This window comes from Callithrix jacchus, chromosome X, assembly GCF_049354715.1.
Source record: "Callithrix jacchus isolate 240 chromosome X, calJac240_pri, whole genome shotgun sequence".
NCBI classification, from domain to species: domain Eukaryota; kingdom Metazoa; phylum Chordata; class Mammalia; order Primates; family Cebidae; genus Callithrix; species Callithrix jacchus.
This window is the reverse complement of record NC_133524.1, coordinates 69,123,426-69,150,220: the sequence shown is the minus strand read 5'-3', so window position 1 is coordinate 69,150,220 and position 26,795 is coordinate 69,123,426. Positions and strand designations below refer to the sequence as shown.

At 45.2% G+C, this 26,795-nt stretch overlaps 1 protein-coding gene across 1 annotated transcript in view; it reads right to left on the bottom strand.

Annotated features, from left to right (window-relative positions):
• The window catches only part of NHSL2 (NHS like 2), a 247,155-nt gene extending 220,669 nt beyond the window's left edge, over window positions 1-26,486 (bottom strand). Inside the window, exon 1 of the mRNA XM_078362921.1 lies at window positions 25,959-26,486. Coding sequence (XP_078219047.1) covers window positions 25,959-26,238 — 280 coding nt within the window. The 5' untranslated portion in view covers window positions 26,239-26,486. The remainder of the gene's footprint in view (window positions 1-25,958) is intronic.
• Window positions 26,487-26,795: the final 309 nt, after the last annotated feature.

Below are 26,795 nucleotides of genomic sequence, written 5' to 3'. Positions count from 1 at the left end.
GACTGACAGGTGGTGGGCCCCAGAGCCGGGGAACCTGCCTCCTACTCCCATCTCTAGGCTTCAGGAGCACAGCCTACCTCTCACCATGCCCAGGAAGCAGCCTCCCCTAATCAAGTGTCAAGAGCTTGACAAGGCCGACTCAAAGCCTAACACAGCCACCTGGTAGCTGTGCGGCCTGGGCAAATCACTCCTCTCTGCAGCTCCATCTTCCCTCTGTCAAATAGGCTCAAGATGCCTATCTCATAGAAGCTTTGTGTAACTTTACCTGTATGTACTTTTATCTCTGCAGAACACTCATTGGCGGCACCTGGCTTTCAGACTTTCCAGGAGGGACACAGACAATGGTGGTGGGAAGGAAGATAGGCACCTCACACATTTTTCGTTTTTCCAGGCAGGAGTGAGATTCACTCCCCTCCGCAGAACCCTAATTCCTATTTATGAAAAGCCTCTGGCCTCTCACAAATCCCCTAGGCTTTTCCTAGCAAACAGGCAGCTTCTCAGTCCTGGCTGGACTACGGGTCACCCCTCCCTGCCTCAGGGCCCTCCTTTGTTCCACTTCCCCTCTCAACCACACAGCCTGAAGGGCTGCCCAGTTGGCCTTTTCTGAGAGAAAGTTTGGCAACCAGCATCTGAATGGAACCCATTAGTACCTGTTTGCACCACTAATGCGAACTCCCGCCCTGAGGCCCTAGAAACACTAAAGCTACAGAGTGTGCCTCAGAACCCACTCTGCCTGGAACCAACCAGGTCAGTGGCCAAGACTGGTTCATTTTATTTCCAGTTTTCCACAACTCCCTCTCCTTCTAATGAGCTGCCTAGGCAACGGGCTACGCATTTAGTTTGCAATTGCACTTAGCCACAGATTGCCACTTTGGACGGTGCAGCAGCACATTTGGTTTAATAAGTGTGCTACCACTATGGTTTTCATATTTTCCTAGGCTGGAAACCACTTGATAGGATCAAAGGCCCTTCAGACCACCTAGGTCACTCATTGCTGCTGCCCCCCTCCCAAGAGCAAAACAAAAGAGGGCTGCTGCCTAGGAGGAGGCTCCTTGAGGGCATAGCCATGGTTGTTTTTAAACTAAGAATCATTAGCAAAAGATTCATTCCTATCAGAAACAAAAATAGTAACAGGAACATGTAAGAGACCCTGAAGGGCTCCCAGGAATGCTGCTGTGTGAGGTCCAGAAAGGGCTGCCACAGCAGTATGTGACATGTGATGTGTGTGGGTGTGTTTGTGAACATGTGGGTATGCATGTGTGCCCTTTACCGAACAGCTAGCCTGAAAAACAAGAAAGGTCCTGCCAGTTATGTTGTTACCAAACAGCTGGAGGGGCACCCTAAAAGAAGTCCAAGCTGAGGCTCCTTTCAGTAGTCACTCAGGTATGTCTTAACAAAGTCAAGGATTCTGTGGTTTCGATGCTAGTTAAGAATGGATGCCATCTACCCAGATGTTCAAGCAGAAAACCTGGAGGTCATACTGAACTATTTTTTTCTCCTTACTCCTCACCTCCAATCCATCAGAAAATCTTGTCTACTTTATTCCAAAACAGATCCTAAATCCATCTACTTCTTCCTCTTCCGCTGCCATCTGTGTGGCTCAAGTCACCATCAGCTGTCCTCTGAATCAGACCTCCTTCCAGGCCTCCCTGCTTCTACCCTTGCTGCCTCACAGTCCATTCTCCACACAGCAGTCAGGGGGATCTTTTAAAAACGTAAGTCAGATCCTGTATCTCTTTTTCCTGTCATGGTAATTATGGAAGCACATGTTAAAGATGGAAGCTCCACCAGCCTGGATCACTGAGTGACTAAGAACACATCCCTCCCATCAATCCACACTGGACAGTTCCAACAAGTGAGAATTTGATACTGGTGGTTACTGGAGCATAACTTAGCCTATCCTGACTGATGCATTGAGTTCACATGTATTTTGGGAGCAGGCATCATGGCTTCAACTGAGTCCTAGAGAAATGTGAGACCCCAAAGGATTATCTTAACCACTGTTACAGAAGGAAAAAGGAGCTGGCTGAGTGAGGTACAATGTTCAAAGGGTGCAATTAACCAAACTAGTTATGTACACTCCGGGAAGGGGCATCATATTGATGAAAGAAGTCAAGCAAGTAAGCTGCTCAGCAGTCAGGTAATCTGTACTGAAACCAGGATAGAGGACAGGACTTTGGTCCTGGAGGAGAACTGGAATACAAAGAAGAGTGAGTGGGCAGAATTTAGTAGAAGTCAATATGGTAGATGTGGTAGGGAAGCGGGAAAGAAAGGAAGAGAAGAGGAAACACCCTAGAGGCAGCATGGATCTCCAAGGTTCGCTCTTGGAGGTATCTGATCTAAGATCAAATTGGCAGCAAGAAGCCCCAGGGACCAATGCAGGAGCCTAGCTGTTGTCACAAGTTCCCCAGCTCCTGGGTCTGCTGAAGCTAATGGAATATTTCCTGCCTCAGCTGGGATTGGCTCAGTGGCTGGAATGGTGAACCAATCTGTCCAAAATGAACCCACCTGGGGATAGCTGGGGAAGCAGAAGCAGTAGAAATGAGGAAGGGCTTGCATGTCATAATAACAGCTGACAGTTATCGAGTGCCTCTCATGTGCCAGGCACTGTGGCAAGGACATTACATGCTCTCCCCATAATCCTCACACAAACCCCATAAAGTCAGTGCAATTTTATGTCCACTTAGGGACACTGAGCAACTTGCCTAAGATCATACAGCTAGTAAATGTCAGAGCCTGATTTGAAACTAGGATATCTCCTCCCCAACCTATGCCTTTAACCGCTTTATTTTTTTCTCTTTTCCCTACTCCTCAAATGTATGTATTCGTTTTCCTTTCTCCTAGTTTTTCATTCCACCTTATTTCCTTCCACCTGTTCAATTCCTTCTCCTCACACTCCCCTACTTGACATGAAAAAAAATTAAGTGCACCTTGACATGTCATCTATTATTATTTTTTCTGTCATCCATCTTCTGGCTCAATGTCTCAGCATTTCAGCTTACCATACATTGACCACTGACAGGTGACTCTTGTTTCTAACAGCAGAGAAACAGGAAGGCTTTTGGATATGGTGACCCTCAGTGGGAAAAGAGGCAGTACAGGCCGGGCTCAGTGGCTCACACCTGTAATCCCAGCACTTTGGGAGGCCGAAACGTATGCATCACGAGGTCAGGAGTTCAAGACCAGCCTGGCCAAGATGGTGAAACCCCGTCTCTACTGAAAATACAAAAAAGGGGGGGGCATGATGGTGGGTGCCTGTAATCCCAAGCTACTAGGGAGGCTAAGGCAGAGAATTGCTTGAACTCAGGAGGTGGGCGTTGCAGTGAGCCCAGATTGTGCCACTGCACTCCAGCCTGGGCAACAGATCGAGACTCCATCTCAAAAAATTAAAAAAAAAAAAAAAAAACGGCAGTGCAGCTCTCCATGCAGAAACAACAAATCCAGGTTTATAAATCAGGTACTGGGAAGATCTAAACACTCCTGGAGGGGCTTGGTACCAATGCTGTAGAGATGAATTCTGTAAAAAGGAGGCCAGTGCTTCCCTGGGAGCATAGGTTTTGAGGGCTGGGAAATACTTGGTGTCCGTGGGAGAAGTCCTACTACTGATCTTCACTTATTATTGGAAACTATTTGGGATAGGCCTTTCTAGAGAATCAGCTCTGGTGTCACAGCAAAGAAAAAGCACAAGGGTTGTTCTTAGAATAACAGGATTCTGGTCTGGCTTTGCCACTCACTGGCTACCCAGCACTGGGCAAACCATGATAACCTCTCTGGTACTCAATTTCCTCATCTGTAAACTGAAGACAAGCGTCTCATACTTTTCTCATGGGGATGATTTGGAGTGAGGATCAAATAACTTAATGATGTCTGGAAAGCTTCTCAAACTCAGTAACACTGATTTCCTCCAAAGCCATCCCATGCTCGTGTACTCTTTATTTTGGTGAAGACCACCCTTGCCAACACCTTCGCATAGGTCTCAAGAACCAAGGACTGAGTCTGAAACCTCCTCCATTTCTCTCGCGTCTGTGAATCTGTCTGTCTCCTCTGCATGTCTGTCATCGCCACCTTCATCTAACCCTCGCTCATCTCTCTCTCTGGCTACAGTAATATCCTCTTAACTGACACTGATCTTGCACACCCCTCTCCAGTCCATTGCCAGCATAGCAGCCAGAGTGAGCATTTTGAAATCAAAATCAGATCATGTTACTTCTCTGCTTCTGTGGCCCAGGAGACCCTGTAGAATTGGTCCCCCTCAGGCAGCTCGCCCTCATGTCATGCTGCTCTTTTTCTTGTGCCTGTGGGTCACCAAATTCGTCTCCTTGCAGTTCCTTAAAAGCACCCTCCTTTCTCATCTTTGAGAATGATGTTCTTGCTGCCTGGAATACTCTTCCCATACATCCTTTCCAACTCAGGCACCTTCCTAATTATTGATTTCTCCAGGAAAGATTTCCTTGGTCCCCCAAGACTAAGGCAATCATTTCTAGCATGCATTTTAAATTTATTTTGGTGATTATTTGCCTAATATCTGCCTCTCCCACTAAGTTCTTAGCTCCCTGAAGGCAAGAGCCATAGCTAATTGTTCACAGCATCTGGCACAGTGTCTGGCACATGGCAGGTGCTCAATCAACATTTGTTTAAAGAAAAAATGAATGTGGATATCCTTGATGAACAGTAAACAGCTGGGCAAAAATAAGGCAGTGCTGCAGAAATGGAGAACCTGATCCTACAAATCATGTGGAAATTCAAGGGTCCCAGAATAGCCAAAACAATCTTGAAAATAAAAAAAAGTTGGAGGACTAACACGTCCCAATTTCAAAACTTACTACAAAGTAATCAAAAGTAATTAAAGCAATCAAAGTTCTCAAAACTGTGTGCTACTGACATAAGGATACACATATAGAATAACGTAATAGAATTGAGAGTTCAGAAATAAACCCCTTCATCTATAGTCAATTGATTTTTCACAAGGATACCAAGGCCATTCAATGGAGGAAGGAATAGTCTCTTTAACAAAAGGTGCTGAGACAACTGGATATCTAAGAACATGCAAAGAACGAAGTTGGACCATTACTTCACACCTTATAAAAAATTAACTCAAAATGGATCAAAAACCAAAATATAAGAGGTAAAACTGTAAAACTCCTAAAAGTAAACATGCAAATTTGCATGTCCTTAGATTACACAATGGTCTCTTACATATCATGGCAAAAGGACATGCAAACAAAAAATAAGTAAGGTGGACATCAAATTTAAAAACTTCTGTGCATCAAAGGACACTGTTAAGAAAGTGAAAAGGCAAGTCACGGAATGAGAGAAAATCTTTGCAAGTCACATACCCGACCAGGGATTAATACACAGAATACATAAAGAAATTCTATAATTCCACAACAAAATAATAAACAACCCAATTCAAAAATGGGCAGAAGACTTGAATAGACATTTATGTAAAAAGACATACAAACTGCCACTAAAGCACATGAAAAGACGTTTAGTCAACATCATTAGTCATTAGAGAAATGTGAATCAAAACCACAATGAGATACCACGCTACACTCTGTAGGATGGCTAGAATAAAAAATTCAGATAATAACAAGTACTGTTGAGGATTTAGAGAAATTGGAACCCTTGTACATTGCTGATGAGAATATCCAATGGTGCAGCCTCTAGAAAACAGTCTGGCAGTTCCCAAAAGTAAATTTAGAGTTATTATATGACCCAGCATTCCATTTCTTAGGTACAAACCCAAGAGAAATGAAAGAATATATTTACACAAAAACTTGAACACACATGTTCATAGGAACATTATTCATAATAGCGAAAGTATAGAAACAAGCCATAGAAACATGCTCTTCAATGTGTGAGTGGATAAACAAACTGTGGTCTATCTATACCATGGAATATTACTCAACGATAAAAAATAATGAAGTACTGAATCCTGCTACAGCATGGATGACCCTCGAAAACAACATGCTAAGTGAAAGAAGCCAGACACAAAATACCACATATTATATTATTCCGTTAATATGAAATTGCCAAAATGGGCAAATCTATAGAGACAGAAAGTAAATTAGTGGTTACTAGGGACTGGCGGGAAGATGGGGAATTGGACCAGTAAGGGGAATGGAATTTCCTTTTAGGGTAATGAAAATGTTCTAAAATTGATTGTGGTGATGATTATACAACTCCACCAATATGCTAAAAGCCACTGAATTATATACTTTTAATGGGGCAATTATATGGTATGTGAATTATCTCTCAATAAAGCTGTTAAAAAATAAGGTGTTAACGTGGACAGTGAGTTCTAAAGGCTAAGAATGAGCCAGTCATACTAAGATTTGAGGGATGAGTGCTCCAGCCAAAAAGCACAGCTAGTGCAAGGATCTTGAGGCAGGAATGAGCTTGGTGAGAAACAGAAATGAGGCCAGCACAGCTGAAGTGGACCAGGTGAAAGTGGTAGGAGGTGAGGTAAGAGAGGCTGGCAGAGCAGATAGAAGGAGGAATCAATTCTGAATATGATGAGGTTCAAGCCACATGGCCTTCCCTAAATGCAAGGGGGTAAAGAAGTGCAGTCCTGCCATATGCCTGGAAGAAGTAAAGCCAGAGTCCAGGCATGGTGGCTCATGCTTGTAATCCCAGCACTTTGGGAGGCTGAGTTAGAGACCACTCTGGGCAACATGACAAAACCCCGTCTCTACAAGAAAAATACAAAAATCAGTTGGGCATGGTGGCATACACCTGTAGTCCCAGCTACTCGGGAGGCTGAGGTAGAAGGATCACTTGAGCCTGGGAGGTTGAGGCTGCAGCTAGTCATAATCATGCCACTGCACTCCAGCCTAGGTAACAGAGCGAGATCCTGTCTCAAAAAAAAAAAACAAAAAAACGCTCTACTCAGTGAGTTGCACTAATGAAAACCATCCATGTATGCTAACTACAATCTTGAATAGAGTTTCAGGGCACTTAAGCTCCTCCTTCAAGTCAATTCCTTAGAACAGCATTAAGATCCCATGCTGTGTCAATTCTCCAGCTTCGGCTTTGCCTTAGGACAGGGATTCTTTTTTTTTTTTTGAGATAGAATTTCGCTCTTGTTACCCAGGCTGGAGTCTCGGCTCGGCTCCAACCTTCCCCTCCTGGGTCCAAGCAGTTCTCCTACCTCAGCCTCCCGAGTAGCTGGGACTACAGGTATGCGCCACCATGCCCAGCTAATTTTTTGTATTTTTAGTAGAGACGGGGTTTCACCATGTTGACCAAGATGGTCTCGATCTCTTCACCTAGTGATCCACCCACCTCAGCCTCCCAAAGTGCTGGGATTATAGGCATGAGCCACCGCGCCCGGCCAGGACAGGGATTCTTAACTTGAGTTACATTAAGTTCTTAACAAAGTGTTACAGAAAGAGAGTTCAGAAGGCCCATGAACTTGTATGTGAAAAGAATTAACTTTTATTTTCACTAACCTCTAATTGAAATGATGAATGGAATGTAGGCAACAAACCACAGAAGTGTTAGGAGTGCCTGTACATTTGGCAGTAACAGAAATCACAGATATTAGCTTATCATATGACAGTTGTTGAAGGTATCTTCAAATTTCACTCATTTCATATTTTGGTAATTATAAGACCCACTGCTAGAGCTTGTAATCTGAAATATGCTAAGATGCACACATATTACTATATATCACAATTTAAAAAGTATTTTGATAACTGTCTTTCAGTACCATTGTTTTCCTTTGTAAGCCTAGGTATTTTATCTCATGCTTAAAAAACAATTCTGAAAACAGCTGACAACTTCAAAGTCTTAGGGGATAACTGACGTCATGTTAGGCCCCTGCCCTGTCTTCCTCTCAGCTTGCCCTGTGTTGCCTCCATGGTAGGTCTACCAAGCCTCATGTTCAAGAGAGGCCCCATACTTCATCTATGACAGTATGGGGAGTTAAATGAAGCAGGAGAAAACTTGGAATCAAGTTCCAAAGAAGACTTCTGGGTACTAAAGTAGATCTGTGTGCTACTCAATTATATCTCCAGAAAATGGCCCAGGCTCTCTTATGCATCACTGCATGGCATAAACATTGGCCTGACAAAGCCGGCTGAGTCTTTCATTTCTCTGAGTCTTAGTTTCACCATCTATGCTATGAAGGGTTCGGACTGGATGTCCAAACCACCTATGACAACCCAAGTTTATGCTTCTGCACCATCTGCTTCCATGGGGTCCCAAAAAAAGAGGCCCAGTAGTACCAGGTACCCCTTGACCTTGGCACCAAGTTTGAGGGGCCACATGAGGCTTCTATACTGCTTTCCCCAGCTCCAAAAATGCCACCACAGCCTTACCTCTTTACCTTTTCTCATGCAGCTGCCCTTGCCCAGGCCACACTCCCTATGTCCACCAAGGATCCAGACCAAAGCCAAGCATCACAACAAAGCTGTTACTGGTCACTTTGAATTCCCGTGGCATTAGGCACAAAGCATCTTTTATTGTAATCTTCTTATACATATGTCTGCTGTCCCTACCCACAGTGTAAACTCTTCTGGGTGAGACCCATATTTCCTCCTTTTTAGCATTTCCAGAGCCCAACTCAGTTCCTTTATCTTCAGGTATCAAGACTAAGATAATGGCTGTCCTATACAATACTGCGGTTGAGTGGGCGATAAAGAATCAACCCTCCAGGGTCAAATCCCGGCTCTGTGGCTTACTAGTTAGCTCATTGTTTGCAGTAACTACTAACTTAGTTAATGATACAATGACAACATCTCCATGCCCCGATTTCATCATCTGTAAAATTGGAAAAATAGTATCTGTTTCAATGAAACAAAGAATAAGGAGCAAATACAAGTAAAGTGCTGAACACTTAGAAGTATTACTTATAGATTTTGTTTGACAAATGTTTAATGCCTGCCAGGCTTATAATCTTCATAACATGCCTGTGAAGTAGGTACTATTATTAGAAAGATCCCTAATTTACAGATAGAGAAACTAATGCAAAGAGATGTCAGGCTACTTGTCCAGGGTCATAAAGAAAGCAAGTAGGAGGGCCAGGTGCAGTGGCTCAGGCCTGTAATCCCAGTGCTTTGGGAGGCCGAGGTAGGCAGATCACCTGAGGTCAGGAGTTCGAAACCTGCCTGGACAGCATGGTGAAACCCCATCTCTACTGAAAAAATACAAAAATTAGCCAGGCGTGGTGGCGTGCCTGTAATACAGCTACTTAGGACGCTGAGCCAGGAGAATCACTTGAACCCAGCAGGCAGAGGTTGCAGTGAGCCAAGGTCGCGCTGCTGCATACCTGTCTGGGTCACACAGCAAGACTCTGTTTGAAAAAAAGAAAGAAAGAAGGAAGGAAAGAAAGAGAAAGAGAGAGAGAAAGAGCAAGGAAAGAAGAAAGAAAGAAAGACAAAGAAAGAAAGGAAGGAAGAAGAAATAAAGAAAGAAGTAGAGTGAGGATTCAAACCCAGGGAGGGTGGCCCCAAGGCCCAAGCACTTCACTGCTATGCTAACTCTGCTACCTCTCAACAGCTATCCTCATTATCTGTCTTCTGCCAGTGTTAGATCAACTCTAGGTGCAAAGAAAATTAGGCCAAGTGGTAGGCTGCTTTCCTCTAGCTCACTTTCTACTGCTTCCAGGTGCTTTTGATCTTCAGTGCAGTTTTGGTTCTTATTCCCTCTGGCTGACTTTCACAGCCTAACCCCATTGAGTCCTTGCCTCCGATCCTACTCTTGTATGCCCATCTGTGTTGCCAACCCAATGGTCAGCAACATGGTGAATGAGATGAAGGAAGAAGAGTCCATCTGCTCCTTGTGCACAGACTGCTTAGTGTTAGAAGACTTGCTCACACATTTTTGGAATTTCATTAATTTCTGGCTCTCAAATGAAGCACACAGTATTGTCAAGCAGACAAATAATTTAACCTGGGTCTCCAAGAGTGGGTCCTCTGAGCCATTAACATTCTAGCTCACTCTCCTTTGTAGAATTATAGACTGAGCTGCAATAAGTCCCAGAAACGTCCCAGTCTCTCATTTTACAGAAGGAGGAATCAGGACCCAGGAAAGAGAAGGAGCTCACCAGAGATACAGTAGGTATTCAATAAATATTTTGTTGCAAGAAAGAAAGACCAATGATTTATATGCTCAAAAGGTGAGGGCATAGTCTGTGAAAAGCGACCAAGCTATTTTTTTATTTTTAATATATATTTTATTGCATTTTAGGTTTTGGGGTACATGTGAAGAACATACAGGATTGTTGCACAGGTACACACATGGCAATGTGATTTGCTGCTTTCCTCCCCATCACCTATATCTGGCATTTCTCCCCATGTTATCCCTCCCCAACTCCCTAAGGACACAAGCTGTTCTTTATCTCAAGTGCTTCATGGAAACTCCACACCCTGAACTCAGCAGCATTATTTGAGGAGGCACTTTTTTTTTTTTTTGAAACGGAGTTTCGCTCTTGTTACCCAGGCTGGACTGCAATGGCGCGATCTCGGCTCGCCGCAACCTCCGCCTCCTGGGTTCAGGCAATTCTCCTGCCTAAACCTCCTGAGTAGCTGGGATTACAGGCACGCGCCACCACGCCCAGCTAATTTTTTTGTATTTTTAGTAGAGACGGGGTTTCACCATGTTGACCAGGATGGTCTCGATCTCTTGACCTCGTGATCCACCCGCCTCGGCCTCCCAAAGTGCTGGAATTACAGGCGTGAGCCACCGCGCCCGGCCGAGAAGGCAGTTTTTCAAAAATTGTACTTTAGGCCGGGCGCGGTGGCTCACGCCTGTAATCCCAGCACTTTGGGAGGTCGAGGCGGGTGGATCACGAGGTCAAGAGATCGAGACCATCCTGGTCAACATGGTGAAACCCCGTCTCTACTAAAAATACAAAAAAATTAGCTGGGTGTGGTGGCGCGTGCCTGTAATCCCAGCTACTCAGGAGGCTGAGGCGGAAGAATTGCCTGAACCCAGGAGGCGGAGGTTGCGGTGAGCCCAGATGGCGCCATTGCACTCCAGCCTGGGCAACAAGAGCGAAACTCCGTCTCAAAAAAAAAAAAAAAAATTGTACTTTAAGTAGTACACATGTCTGGCCATAACCACAGAGATTCTAATTTAATTAGCCTCAGAGGTAAAGCCCAGACATTGGTGGATGTGTATATAGTGTATATATATATTTCCAAGGTGATTCTAATGAACACTCTAGATTGAGAACCACTGCTCTAAACCATTGTTTCTTGAGCTTGATTGCACACTAAAACTCCCTAGAGCAGGTTTAAAATTTGACTGTGTGTGAACACACACACATCAATGTTTTGTTCCAAGTGTGCCCAGTGACTCTAAAATACAGTTAAGGTTGAAAACCAAAACCAATATCTATTACTTGACAGAGGGTAATTGAAAAGAAATAAATCATAGTTTATCTACCTAGTAAGTTCCATGAGGACAAATATTTTGGCCTGTCTTGTTCACTCCCATATTTCCACCACCTAAAACAGTGCAAATGGTTTCTTGGTCTTCACTTCCCACTTGCCACCATGTGCAAGTCAGTTTTAATATCTCTGAGTCTATTTTTTTTGTTTCTCAAATAGGAGTAATAACTCACAGGGCTGTCATGGGAATCACATGAGATAACAAATGTAAAAGAGCTTCATAAATTAGAAAGGAAGGCAAAAATACTAGTTAATTTCACAGAGAAAATTCAATTTCCTGTTTGTTCTCCCTCTGCCCCAAGAAATATTAATTCTCTTTTTAGTCCCACCAGATACGTTCCTGATGAATCTCCTGCAATCCACTAGAAAGCCCTCCATCTGATCCTATCCCAACTCAGTATGTTGAACAAAATATCCTCCCTGATGGTAGTAAAAACACATTTCTTTTCCACTCCTTGCTTTCAGTAAAATCTGTTTCCCATTGACTGTGATGGAGAACATGAACGGGCATTCAAATTCTGGATCCTTAACTTACTCCATAACTCCAAATTGTTTACTCTTCTCTGAGCCTGTTTCCTTATCAAGAAAATTGAGATAATAATGGTAACTATTTAGTGCAATTGTTGTGAGGATAAAATGAGTTAATAATGTATATATTGCCAGGCACATAGAAAGCTCTTAAAGGTAATAATAAAAACATGGGTTTTTGTCCAAAGGATTTTTAAATTAGAAAAGGAGGGTCATCTCAAGTATAAGAGTAAGATGAGCATGATCTAGCTGTGGCATCTGTCACTTTTCTGCTATCTGGAGTTTATTTGGCTGGCCAAATAGAAGTCCAAAAACATGCCACTCCCTCTCTCTGTTAGTTAATCAGAAAATATGTATTGACCATTTGCTGCATACCAGGGCAGTGGGGGAACGCAGACATGAATAAAATACAGCCCTTGAGAAGTCTGGTGGGAGATCTAAGCTCTTGAGACAGAAAGCCTCAGCCCAGACACCACTGTCAATTTGGCAGTGGTATATCCTATTGCAGGCAAAATATATAGGAGTCAATAAACCACTTCTTGGGTGTTACAAGGTTCACAGTGTTGGTAATGGCAAAAATTACCAAAAAAGCTAAGGGTAGGCATTAATTAATATAGCAGATTTGTTAGATAATATGCAGAGGTTTAAAGAAATTTAAAAACCCATCTCTTACTAGGCCAGTCAGTCATTCAGCAAACATGCACAGTGTACTTACCTCCAAAGTAGATGTTGAAGAAAGAGGAATGAGTCAGCCACTATCCTTGCCCTCAAAGATGACAATACATAACATTTGGGGGGTGATTTTTTGTTTACAAAGCCTTTTCCCATACAGAATTTCATTTGATCCTCCTGACAAACAAAAAACAGAGGCTCAGCACCAAAAATTACCCCATTAGCAAATACTGGAATTGGACTTACAATGGGCAAAATTAGCCAAGTAAGCCAAGTTCATAATCAGAGCTCTTTCTATTCTCAAAGGCCCATCACTAGCCTACAACCACCTAATGTAACTCTGATTTCCCTTGAGCTAGAAGAAACTCTTTATACTCATCTAAATATATTGGAATCCGAAGGCCTCAACAGTTCTACCATTTCCAAATCCTCACAACCTTTAAGATGGGCTTTAATTCTCCTAGGAAGAGACCACTAATTTCTAGCTTCCAGTTTATCTTATGCCAAGGGATGGCCAGGGTGTTCTTTCCAGTTCTAAAGAAGAGGGTCATATTACTTTCAAGAGGTGGTAAACGAAAGAAACCAAACATGAATTCAAAACTGGTCAATACATACTGGCAGTCTCTGCCTCCTATCAGCAGGGTAGGCTACCTGGAGGAACACAGTGAACAAAGCACAGCAGGAACATAGTGAAGGGAGTCTGAGAAGGTCCTAAAAAGGAAGGAATGCCTGATATGGAAACCTGGAGGAATGAATAAGAATTTTCAGGAAGACAAAAGAGGAAAGGGCTATGAAACCCTTCCCTGCCTCAGTAGTCTGTGCTTTTCACATTGGACCTTATGTGAAAGGACCTGTAGTAAGGTCTGCATCGAAGTCTGCAGTGAAGTTGTCTTCTTCCATACCGTCTCCCCAACTAAATGCTAAGACTGAAGAGCAAAAGGTAAGTCTTACCACTTTAGTATCACCAATACCTGGCAAAAAGCCTGGCAAAGTCATAGTACAATGAGTGGGGTAGGAATTACCCCTCAGAGTCAGCTCTAAATCACCAGATTAAAGATAAACTGCTTTCCTTTATTAAAGAACAGGAAAATTACCGGGGAGAAATATCTCAGCTATGCCAAAACTCGCCATTTCAAAGCACATTTTAACAGAACACAGAAAAGTTTTAAAGCCATAGTGAAGTGTGAAATGATTTCCATGTTTTCCCATCTAGAACCCAGAAGCAATGAGCCACCACAATTAACCAGCAACTCTGGCTGTTCATTGCGGAAAGCAGACTTTTTGCCTGGAGCTCCAGACACGAGCAGCACAACCATGTCAAACAGCAGCCTGCAGCCCGGGCATCTGGAGGGTTGCATCACCATAGAGAGTAGCTCTGCCAGCAGGGATGCAGGAGGGGTGGAGCTGGCAGCAGATGAGTCGAGTTAAAGTGGGTGGGGGTTTAGAGGGGCTGTCCTATAAATTAACCAAGAACAGGGTATATCACTGACATAATTCTGTATATCTGGTGCCTGGCTGGTGGCATCTGGCTCTACAGGACCGCTTATACTGTTGTGCAAGTTGTATTCCTACAAGGGTACCCTGCAAAGGGGTCTCAAGTTGGGGATACAATTCAGCCAAGACCAATGCCTTGTCTGACTGCACATGGAAGAAGAAGTACCTTTATTTAGTTACTATGCCCAAAGAGGGTGACTTTTAAAAATTGGTCCACCCAGAGGATACTCCATATTTTAATAGTTATGATCAGAAGAGGGGACTTTTTGTAATTGCTGTTCCCAGAGAATGTACCTTTGTCTAAAGATTCCACCATAAAGAGTGGCTTCTCCTAACTAATCCACCCAGGGAAAGTACCCTTTGCCATCCCTCTACTTGGAGGGGACACCTGCTTGCCAAATTTCTGCCAGCTCCCTCTGGCATCTTATGAGAGTTAAATACATGTTTAATAGGACAGAGAGCTCCTTCTCCTTCACTAGCTCTTCCCCTTCCCTCATGACCCCACTCCCCATGTGCATTAGGTGGTCTGGAAGCTACAGGCACAAAATATAAAACCTCTGTGCAAGTCAATAACATCTGTTTCCTAAATCTACCATTTTCATTAACTCAGAATTATGGGAAAAAAGATTTCATTGGGCTATTTCACAACAGGGAGTAAACTTATGTAACTCTTTATTCCAAGAGGTAATAAAGGCTGGAAATTGGAATGCAGGGAGACTTTGCTATCCAGAATCCTCAAGAAATGAGTTGTCTTCATGGGTAAGTTTCCTGGGAGCTGGAATGTTCCCCACTTTTCAGTACTGAATCTTTTCTTCCATTTTCAGCATTTTGAGTGGAACTCTTTCTGAACACACCCTTCTCAGCCTTCTTAAACATATTCCTCTGAAGATGCTGAAGCCTCTTTTTATTTTTAAAAATAGAGTCAAGTTCTCACTATGTTTCCCAGGCTGGCCTTGAACTCCTGGGCTTAAGGGATCCTCCCACCTCAGGCTCCCAAGTAGCCGGGACTACAGGCCCCTGCCACCGCTCCCAGCTACAGCCATTCTTCATGACTTATTTATCATCCCCGGTGAAGAGTATTGATTGGGAGGCAAACTATAGGAGTTACCTTTAGCATCTTCCCTCTCTGATCACACTATGAAGGAGGGATGCCAGAAGTGCCCCCCATAGTTCTCCCTTTCCCTTTGTCCCCCTGCCCTAGTATTTCCCAGGGGGGCTGCTGACACGGTCACATAAGTGGACATCTCAGAACCTCAAAATAGCCATAAGAGAGGGTTTGCACTGGAAATCCAAACACACAGCCACCTACCCAGAGATCTCTTTGCCCCAGTCCTCTTCCTTTCTCTGGGTGGGTGTTGGCCTAGATCTACATTCTAAAACTATTTCTGCTGCGATCATGAAGGGAAAAAAGATAAATACTCTTTCTTCTGCATTGTATTTGTTGAAGTATAAATGGGATTAAAAATACTCAATATATTTATACATTCTACTGTGCAACTGGGGTGAAGAACCCCTGTTATTGTTGGTCAAAGCTGGGACACACCACTCCAAAGTTTCCCAACTTATCTGAACACACATCCTTTACTAATTACATTTGTGGATACAAATACAAAATACAAATGTGGATAATATGTTTCACTCTTATGCCGTATTATTAACACAATAACCTACCCGCATGAAAGAGTGTGCCACATCAGAGAACATGGGAAAGCACGGAGTCTGATCTAGACGTTCACTTGGAGCCAACATTCCAACTTCTATTTCTAATTTCTGGCACAGCCTATTTCAGAACACTAAATATTACAAACTGGAAGTTTCTTTCCTCTTGCCTGTACTCTGATGAACCTGTGCATAGTAAAGTCTTTATATTCCATTGCAAGGAAAAATAAGTTGAAATTGAGCTGGTGTAGGGAACCAACCCAGTAACATCATGGGTGATATTAAGTGGCCATGACGTAAGAAAACAAAAATGCTGTTTTTGTTTAAAATGTTAGTGGTTTTTGATGACATATCATAACCAAAATGTGCAAAATAAAAGACGTCTAACTCTACCTTACCATATATTTATCCTTTTTATTAATAAAATAGTTTCATGTTTCTAATTTCCTATGTTCTCTTATGTTAAGAAATATATTACTTACCTTCATATTATTGCTTACAATTAATTCAACTATGAGACCATTTTTTGTCACTTACTTTACTGTAAGCCTGCATCATAGTTCATGCTCATTATCCACAAATATAATTTGTAAAGGATCGCATGTTCAAATAAGTCAGAAAACTTTGGAGTGGTCTCTCCCAGCTTTAACCATCTATAACAGGAGTTCTTTGCCTAAGCTGCACAGTAGAATCACATGGGAACTTTTAAATAGTACTGTTTCCTGGGCCTCATTCCCCAGAAAATTCTGGCTTTATTGGTATAGGGTGGAGACACGGCATTAGGAATTTGTTTTTAACATTTAGGGTAAATTTTACCAACATGTTGTACTGATTACAGAGGACTTTGTTTTAAGCATCGCTGTACCTTGGTCAATAATATCTATTAGTCTATACAATAATTTTGTATAATTATTAAGAATTTAGCAATTTAAAAAACTCTGTAGGTGTTTTGGATTGGCAGCCAGAGTATACACGAGTCTATGGCTATAATTAAAAAATGAAAAATGCAGTCAGACAAGCAATGTGAAGGATTCTACCCAGGGAGATGGCTGGATTGCCTAGTGGCCAGGGCATGTTGTAGACACTGCTGAAATGTGCCTATGTCCTTAAGGTTGCCTGGCTGTGAGCTCAGGATTTCCTTGCTTTATATCCACACTGGTGAGAGTTAGGCATGCTGGGCTCTCAGGCAAACTGCCCAGTACTTTACTGAAACACCCTTAGGCCCCATAAGTTCTGTGAGAAGGTGCTTCTTCACCCATAAACCAGGCTGGTTCTGTAAAACTGGTGAGCCCAACCTGGAGCCATGCAGGCATCCCAAGGGCAGAAAACAGAGAGCCAGGGAGACACTTGGACAAGAGCTCCGCCCAAAGGCGGGGGATGCTGCCTGGCTGTGCTGCTTGCATCCATCCTCTGCTGCTTCATTAAAGCCCCTCCTTGGCATCCCAGCCTGGCAGGTTCCGTGGTCAGCCAGCACCACAATAAACATCTCCTAGCTGCCATGACTCTCAGTAGTGCCTCAGCTTCAGTTCCAAAGAATGTTTTCACCCTTGGTTGGTGAGGCAGTGAACAGATGTCAGTGGGGGAGAATGAAGGGAGGAGTCAAAGGAAAGGAAAATCCTTGGGTTGGAAGAGATGAGCTGACAGCCTCAAAAGCTAGATGTGGCGCCTCCGTGGGCACACATTCTCCACATATTCTGGAAAAGGGAAGCATGGCTACAATTCGGAGCTGTCTAGGAAACATTCTTATTATAACTTCATCTTGATGGTACCCCCATCCAGGGATTTCAAAAGGCTTCGTGGAATTTTCCTTCTTAGTATTTAGTGATGGTGTGCGTGGTTGCAGCATAGGCACCAGGCATTTTATTAATACATACATTATATTGGATCCTCATAACAACCCTGTGAACTGGGTAGTGTTTAACCCCATTTTACAGTTCAGGAACTGTGGCTCAGAGACACTAGCATCAGCTAGTAAGTACTGGTCAAGTGAGACTTTACCTGGAAGCTGTCGATTCCAAATCTCAAGATCCTTTTCCTTAACATGTCATCCACTGTTTTTTCTATTTACCAAAAGTAATACATGTTGATTTGGGAAATTTTGACAAATGCAGAATGGTAGAAGGAAAATAATACCACTTCATCCCCATAATCCCATCACCCTAAGATAATCATTGTCAACATTTTGGCATAGGCTCCTCCAGTTTCCTCTTATGTGTCTGTGTCTGTGTGTGTGCTCTATTTTAGACAATATTGTACATAGTTAATTTTATCTTTAGTTTTTACTTGGCATTATTTTGTGCATTTCTACGCAGTCTTATAATTCATTTAGAGCATAGCTTTTCATGGCTGTATACTAGTCTACACATAGACCTGTCTTTAACCACGCCCCTATTATTGAATGTGTAAGTTATTTTCCTTTTTGTGGTTAATACAAATAACCAAAAAATGCAGTGGGGATTCCTTGCACATTTTTCTCCCCACAATATCTGATTATTTCTTTAGCATAAAATCCTGAAAGTGGAATTACTGAGTCAAAGGAGACACTCAGTGTATGACAACAATAAGGCCTGTCTTACTGACAACTTGGAGACACCTGCAAGGGCCTCCTGCTGGGGCCGAGAACTGCCCTCCCCCTCAGTCCCTGAGGACCAAGGATGTTAACGTAAGGAGACCTCAATCACCCCAGGGCCTCCTAGTCTGGGGAAATAATTTGAGTTTGGTATTTTTCAGTTACCAAGGATCAGGCTATACATTGTCAGGCAGCTAATTACACTGTTCTCAGAAGCAAATGATTCCAGTCAAAATAAAAACAGCTGATAGATACAGTTTAACAACTCATCTCTTCTTTGAGTCCATCTTCAAAAAATTTTTTTTCTGATTTTCCCTTTGATGAATTACAGAACATTCTGAAGAATCTATGCTATTCAGAAAGAGAAATAACAATAAAAGATACTGTCAAGTCTCAAATGTTCCCCCTCACAGAAAACCAGGGGCATAAATAATACATTTAGCTTTGGAGTGCAACTGGATAAATGTAGCCGGGGACACACAGGAAGGTAGACTCTTGCTCTCTCTCTTTTTCTCACGGTGGCTTGGAGCCCCTCCTGCTCTGCCTGGCCTTTTTAGAGGGGCCCAGGACCTTGCCCTGCAAAGCACGAAGGGGCTGAGGTTGCCCAAGAATAATGAAAACTTGAATGTAGATCAAGAAAGTCCACAGTTAATATTACAACTTCATTTGAACCATGCATTTTAACCTTCTCAAGACCCTCATATCCAACTCCCTCAGGAACAAACAGGATGTGAGGAACTCCCCACCCCACCTCCACCCTGGGGGCTCATTCTGAGTCAGGAGGTGCCTTGCTCCTTCTCCTCCTGAATCACTGGCAGTGAATTCCTCCCCCACACCGCTCTCTCACATATCCAGGGCTTTGCACAGGCTACTTCCTGAGCCAGGAATTCCCTCCCCCGCCTTCTTCAACCTTCAACAGGCCAGCTCCAGATCATCCTTTAGAACTCAGACATCACATCTTCCTGGAAGCTTTGCCCACCCTCTGTCCTGAGTCAGGTGTGCCTCCTCCTCTGCCTGCCCGGGTAGCCTAAACTTTGTCTCCACAGCACTATGGCTCGCTGCTCTCCCCACTGGACTGCGGGCCTGCATCCTAGTTCTACTCTGTAGCCCCAGAAACTAGGACAGGGCCAGGACCAGAGTCAGGTACTCAATAAGTGGGCAATGGCTAGAAAGAAAGAAAGAAAAAAGGAGAGAAGGTATTCCATTTAACAGGTATTTATTAAGTGCCTATTAGGTGCCAAGCATTGTTTTAGGAGCTGGAGACACAACTGTAAAAACAGATAAAGACTCCTACCCTTAAGGAGTTTATATCTTATTGAGGAGCTTACATTTTAGAGAATGAGGGAGGGAGGAAGGGAAGGGAGAAAAAGAGGGAGAGAGGGAGGGAGGGAAGGAAGGAGTGGGGATGGAGGGCGGAAGGGGGGAGGGAGGGAGGATGGGGGAGGGAGGGAGGATGGGGGGGAGGGAGGGAGGATGGGGGAGGGAGGGAGGGCTGCCTAATTGCTCAAACCTCCCAAGTTAACTGACTGATACCTAGTGGTCTTGTGCATGACCTCATACAAAGCACTTTACTGAAAGCTACTTGTACACTTATTCAAAATACCTCCTGTTTGTGACATTATTAAAGTAGTCTTGACAGTTAAGATATTGCCATCCTGTGCACTGTAACTGAAAACTTCAATGAGAGCTTATTTGAGTGAAATAATGGAATTCCACAGAGCAGGGAAGAGCTGATAGCGTGAACCAGGAAGGCCAGAGATTCCAGAGAACAGAAGACCCTAGAGAGCCATAGAGCTATCACAAGAAGTCTGCAAGTTGGCAGATGCACCAAACATTGTCTATGGACTGAATAAGCACTGCTCTTCATATGCATGAAGATAATATTATAATGTTCAAAATGGCAAATTCATTTAAAAGTATTGCTAAATTCACAGTAACACTGGCAGAATGACAGATTGTTAGGTTTTTATTTTTGTTTTTACCATAGGGGATTTTAAAAGTCCAAATTCCATCTTTGGACCCCAAACCAGACTGATGGAAGAATCTTCCTCGTTCTGGTTATCAGCTCTCCTCCACCTAAATAAGACCTGATACCCAGGCACCACATGCCGATGTGGTGGGGAGTAAGATGGCACCCACCTCTGCAGCTTGGGAGCTGCAGAAGGGAGACATTGGGTCTTATTTACCTCTTCATCTTTAGCACCAAGCACAAAGGTCAGAGACGGCCCAGACGCAGTTGTGCCTACTCTTCAAGGCTAGAAAATAATGATCTAAGGAAAAGATGATCTGAGACCTTCAGAAAGGGTATAGAGCAGCAAAGCCAGAAGCCTGTTAAGCTACTTGAGCACTGAAGGATAAGAAATCCATACCTTGTAAATGTGTATGCTAAACGCATTTTTGGTAATAATTTTACTTTCTTGTTCCCATTGGTTTTTAACAAAAAGTGCCTTCTTAAATGCCAACTAGCCTCTACTAAACTAACAGAAAATAATCAGGATGCAGGTGTGTGGGGAGTAGTGTCCACAATTGGATTGAAAGCTACAAGGGAGAAGAACAGATATAAAGATGGCAGAGGGATCAGGAGGGATTGCGATGGTGTCAGGGTCACTGGCAAGCCACCCCTTCCCACCTGAAGATCCTTGTTCCAGAGACTATGTTTTGCTTTAACAAGGGAGCCTGTTACCTCATACCTATTCTCTATATGACACAAGTTTGACCTTCCTTTCTCCTCTCCAGCTTCAGCTCACCACTCCCAACTACAGAATCACAGGGCACCCTCAGTTACTAAAGGTGGCAGGAGTCATTTCTCATCCTGGTCAAGTTCCATCTAGAAGAAATGCCAAGACAGTGACTCTCAAAGAACAACTGACTTTGAATTTAGCACCACTGCAGAGGGCAGAGCACTAGCCTGGTTGTTAGAAGGCATGCTTCGAGGTGGTAGCCTCCTGTCACTGACCTGCTGTGTGATCTGGGTGGTACCACGTTCTCAAATCTGCAGATTAAATACATGATTAGGCCACCAACAGCATGGTTACAAAAGACAGAGGGAAAGCAGAAAGAATCTAGTAAGAAGCTATTTTAATTTCAATATACATGTGAGCTTTGAGTCATTTAAAAAGAGTAACATTTCCAGGTGCGGTGGCTCATGCCTGTAATCCCAACACTTTGGGAGGCTGAGGCAGGTAGATCACGAGGTCAAGAGATCAAGACCATCCTGGCTAACTTGGTGAAACCCCATCTCTACTAAAAATACAAAAAATTAACCAGGTGTGGTGGCACATGCCTATAGTCCCAGCTACTCGGGAGGCTGAGGCAGAAGAATTGCTCGAACCCGGGAGGCGGAGGTTGCAGTGAGCCAAAATCGTGCCACTGCACCCCAGCCTGGGTGACAGAACGAGACTCTGCCTCAAAAACAAAACAAAAACATTTTTGTTTAAAGGTTTAGTATTGCTTTCACTTGGAATCACATACGAAGAGGTACTAAAATCTTTTCAGCACTCAGGACTACTGAAGGTCTTGATCCAGCTGGGTGCTTTTGGACACGTATCTTCCCCTTGCTGGGTCTGGGATGTCAAGTGTTAATGGCACGTACAGTGGTTAATGACTGAATTTTTGGTACCACACCACAGAGGTGTGGTACCCCCATACAGGGACAGATGATGCAAATATACCACTCTCCTCCTAAAACCTAATCAACTTCATCAAGGTCAAAGTTGAGCCCAACAGTCATAACTTGAATCTTCTCCTGTTACTCTACTATTCCAACATTCTGACACTTTTTATCACTTTAGCTGTTAATGTGTCTAAAAAAAAGAGAAGATTAAATTTCTTGTTCCTAAAGTGGAAGAAATTCTAGTCGACATTGTGGTATCCAAATTTCCAGGGAAGATGTTTTCAACACATGGAAATACCATGAAGTAGACCAGGAATTTCATGGTATTTAAAAAGAAAATGGAAAGCGGGGTGGGGTGGGAAGAGAAAAGAAAATGGGTTTGCTTCCCATACTCTGTCAACCCACTGTCCCAAGGGACTCTGGGGATGACAGGTAGGACAGAGACAAAGTAAGCCCTGGCAGAGTGCCTGTTCCAAGTCCCCAAATTCCTGCCCCCCTCCCCGCTCCATCTGACTTGAGAGGCCATCTCGTCTCCTTATTAGCAAGGACAATCAAACTCTGGGTCCACAACACCTCATCTAATGGCAAACCAGTTACAGTCTGGAGGTGCCTTTTTCATTGTTTCATCTCCGTATAGATTTACAACAGTCTACCCTCACACTGGAATTATTATTTAAACACAAATAAACCAGCTGTCCTTTCTGATTTGGAGCCAGAATTGACACAAAGTTGGAAAATCAAGAGGTAGGAATTTTACATAAAGATGAAGAGGGAGTTTCCACCATGGACCCAACTGGCTGTATTCAAGCCAAAATAATTGTAAGAAGCAAGAGAGCATCTTTCCCACAGCAAGTTCATGAGCTAGTATAACATGATAGTTCTCCAGTGTTATTAAACATACCCAGAATTATCTAGTGCGTCAGTGACTTCCTTGATCGCAAAAGAGATATTATATCCCTAGGCGGATGGCCTGATTGCTTTTGTAATTATCATCTAAGCACCTACAAACATTAAATAGATCTCCGAGGGAGGAGTTGGAAAGCTTAGATTGACTCAGCATATGGTGGCAGGCATGGAGCTATTTCCCAATGGCTTTGACGATACCATTTTTTTAGATGAAGAACGCAGAGTACAGGCCACAGATGCAATAAAACAGGGCACATTCAAAACCAGATATGGGAAAAACCTCAATTTATAGGCAGGGCCATGCCTAGGTTGTGGCAACTGCCACAGATCCACAACCACAGGGGCCTTTAGCAGTCCTGTGGTCTGCCCTCTCCTCTTCCTATCCCCATCCCCTATGCTATACTAGTTATAAGAGCTTCTAGGGCAGTCTCAAAGGGGTTCAAGTTACCAAAGAACAGCCTTCAGTGGAGTGGGGGGGATGTTGCCAGGCAACCAGCCTAGCCCAGTCCACCCCTGTAACCTTGAAAATGGTGGGGGCATGACCCATGGTTGTGATTGTGTAGAGAAGCACCTTGAACTCCTTCAGCAACCACTTTCTCCTCCTCTATCTCACTCCTCCTCTCTCTATCCTCCTCCTACTGCTTCTCAGGGTCCCAGTCCAGCCTGCAGCCTATGGGCCAGTCTGACTTGCCACTACGCAGTCAGTGGCAGCCAAGTTGTCCCAGCAGGGAGGCTATAAGTGCTGGCCTGTCAGCTGTCATTCACTCTGGCCATGTTGCTTTCCAACCTTCTTCCCACCTTCCCAGGTTTCTCCTGCCCCACAGTCAAAAGACATAGCTAGAGGAAGAATCAGAGATCCAACCAGATGGAGGATATGCAGGGTAAAATGCTGACTGGGAGTGCTGACCTCCAGCAAAATGGTCACTAAGGGAGTGGGAGTCCTAGCAGGAAAAAGCATAGGGAAGAAAAAGGGCAAGACATGACAGTGTTCATTTATTTACTTATTTGCAGACAAAAATCTAATATTCGGCCTGCTGAACACCTTGTTGAAGCTTATGCCTGAGTGACAAGGAAGTGGCCAGATGGTGCACTGATTATGCTCCCCAACTCTCTTTGCATTTGGCACTTGTGTTCAGACCATTGCTGAGAAGGCCTACCCACAGCTCCTGAAGAGAAAAGTGTGCACGGGGAACTTCAAGGGGAGTCTAGGATAGGACATTAGACCACAAAATGGAAAATCAGAGCTTTTCACCAACTTACAGAAGGTAACTGTGTTCCATTTATGCAGGAGTCCCTTGGGTGCCTCTGAGCCGGGGGACATGTACATTCTCAAAGGCAAGAGGCCACACCTGAGGCCACACCAGGAATGAAAGAGGGCCACTCTTCCCATTCTTGAAAACTGCCAAGCCAAACCAATGGCAACTTAAGAACTGTTCCTCTCCTTTTCAAACTATCCACTGCATAAAGCCATCTCTTTCTAATCTAGCAGATCTATGGAGAGGGTTAGGCCCCAAAGGTGACTTGGTGAAGCCCTGCCTTCCCTCCCATGGAAAAGGCTGGCTATTCATTGGACAGGAAGGTAGAGTTGAAAAAACAGAGCCTCCTCCCTGTGCTTAACTTACCCTACTGAACTCAGTAGGTGGCTCCCTGAAAACTGGGTAGGGATTTTGAAAACTATTCCTCAAACGGACTTATCAAATTTCTCCTAGACTAATCCTGTAATTAGTGGGATCCCAACAAAAAACTGAGCCCCCACCATGCAGAGGTTCCTGGTCCCACGTCTACATTCCATCTGGCAGTCATCTGTGGCTTTCACCTTTCTTTTCCCATAGGACCCAGTTCATTTTTCTCCACCAGAGACCTCTGCCGTCTACCTAAGAGGTCAGAGACCTTTATGAAGAGAGGTACCAGGGCCTGACTCCAGTCTTTCTGGAAAGGGTGGGGATGGGGTGTAGTCTGCAAAGAAGAGGGGCTGACCCAGGCAATTCTTTCCCAAGGTAGCCTGATGTTTACACTCAGAAATCAGCCAGTGGCCATCTGCTGCCTCCATCGGAAACTTTCTGGCCACACTGCTCCTTCTCTCCCCAGCTTTCTGGAGGAACTGATTGGCCCTGGTACCCGGCATGCCCCAGCTGTAGTCAGCATTTCCAGCCTACTCAGTCCCCTTGCTTTCAGCAGAAGTCCCACACTCTCAGGGGGTACTGCATTTCCACAGACAGAGGATTCCCCATGTAAAGTTTTGGGATACAAAACAGTAAAGGACAAGGGCTCGCTTAGCTCCCCGACCCTCTCACGCCTCCCACGTGCTCAGTGAGGGCACCACTGGCACCTGGCGTTTCTCAGGCGCGTTTCTCAGGCATGGTCGATTCCTAAAGTGAATGCACTTCAGGAAGCTGATGTTAGTTTATTTAAATGACTCTCTCCCGCAAATCTCAGCCGGACCCTAGCGGTAGGGGGTAGGGGGTCAGTGAAGCCATGGGCAGTCTCTCCTCCCCGCTCCCGGCCACTCCCCAAAGGGGGAGAGCGGCCCTGAACGTGCCGAGAGAAGCAGGAGGGAGGGCGTGCTCAGACACTGCTATGAGTGCGAGCCGCGTCCACGCTCCAGCTGGAAGTTGCACAGGTTTAAAGCCAATAGGCACTACCGGACGGCTCCTGCCGCCGCGTAGGTGGCGGTCGGCTCCCGCGCGCTTTCTGAAGTGGCCGAGCTCATAGACTCGAGAAAAGACGCCAGCGGCTCAGCCATTTGGCTTCGGACGCTGCGATGAGGAGGGCGCCGAGGGCCTGGGGCTGGGGTGGGCGGCTGGGGGGAGTATCGCCCAAGCCGTCCTGGACCCCAGGGGGTCCTCCTCCACCCAAATCCCCAGGAGGCAGCCACCAACCCCAGGGCCGGGAGTCTCAAGGGCACGGGGCCACTCCGGACGGTGCAAATGGGTCCAAGAGCAGGAAGTTCCAGCGGTAGGGCGGCGGTGGAGCGGGGACGGGGGTCAGGGAAATGGGATCCCCTCACTCCCAGAATGGAGGGGAGGGGGCGGAGAGAGGGTGGGCACCGGGTTGAACGGCGACTGGCGCCCCCAGAGGCTGGGTAGACGCGGGCCGCGAACCGCTGGGACGCCGTTTTTACCTAGCTCTTCCTCGTCGTCCTCCGGGCCAAGCAGGCGGCAGGGAAGGCGGCGGCGGAGGCGCACGGTGCGGCGGTACAGGCTGTCGGTGCGGTGCCCCAGGGCCAGCAGGTGCCCCTCTAGGTCCTCGAGTAGAGCCAGCGAGTGGCCACAGAGGTCAGCGAGCTGCCGGAGCAGGCTGAGCGCGGCCAGGTGGCTCACGTCGCGGAGCTCCGCCAGAGGCTGCGGCGGATTGCGCGGGCACAGGCGCTGGGGCACCACCGTGCGCCTATAGAACGGCATCCCGGCCGCGGGCGCGGGTACGGTGGACCAGCCTGGCGGTGCGGCCGGCTCACCCCAAGCGGCGCCCCTGGCCCGAGAGCCCCTGAACGGCGGCCCCAGCTCCGGGTGTAGCAGGCCCCTGGGCGCGGGCTGGAGAGCTTGCGGGCGCCAAAGACGCCGGGCGGGCGGGTGGGCGGGCTGACGGGTTCCTAGCCTAGAGCGCCGGCTCCCCCAGGGGCTGCACACTCGCCGGAGTCACCAGTCCCTCTGACTCTGCTTCTCCGGGCTCCTCCTCCTCCTCCTCCTCCCCTCCTTTCCCCTCCTCCTCCACCCTAGCTCTGCTACTTCGGGATCCCCCCCATCCACCTTTTTTTTTCTTTTGCGGTCAGAGATTCGCAGATTAACGCTTGATCCGGGAGAGGGAGAAAGGGAAGTAGGAGTAAAAAGAGCGAGCTGGAGCGTGAAAGAAGGAATGTCTGCGTGAGGGGGGACGTGATGTTCGGTGCAGGATGTATGCCCGGGCCCTCCTGAGGAATTCCACTCCCGGTTCTGATGGTTAAAGTTATTTTCTGCTTTTA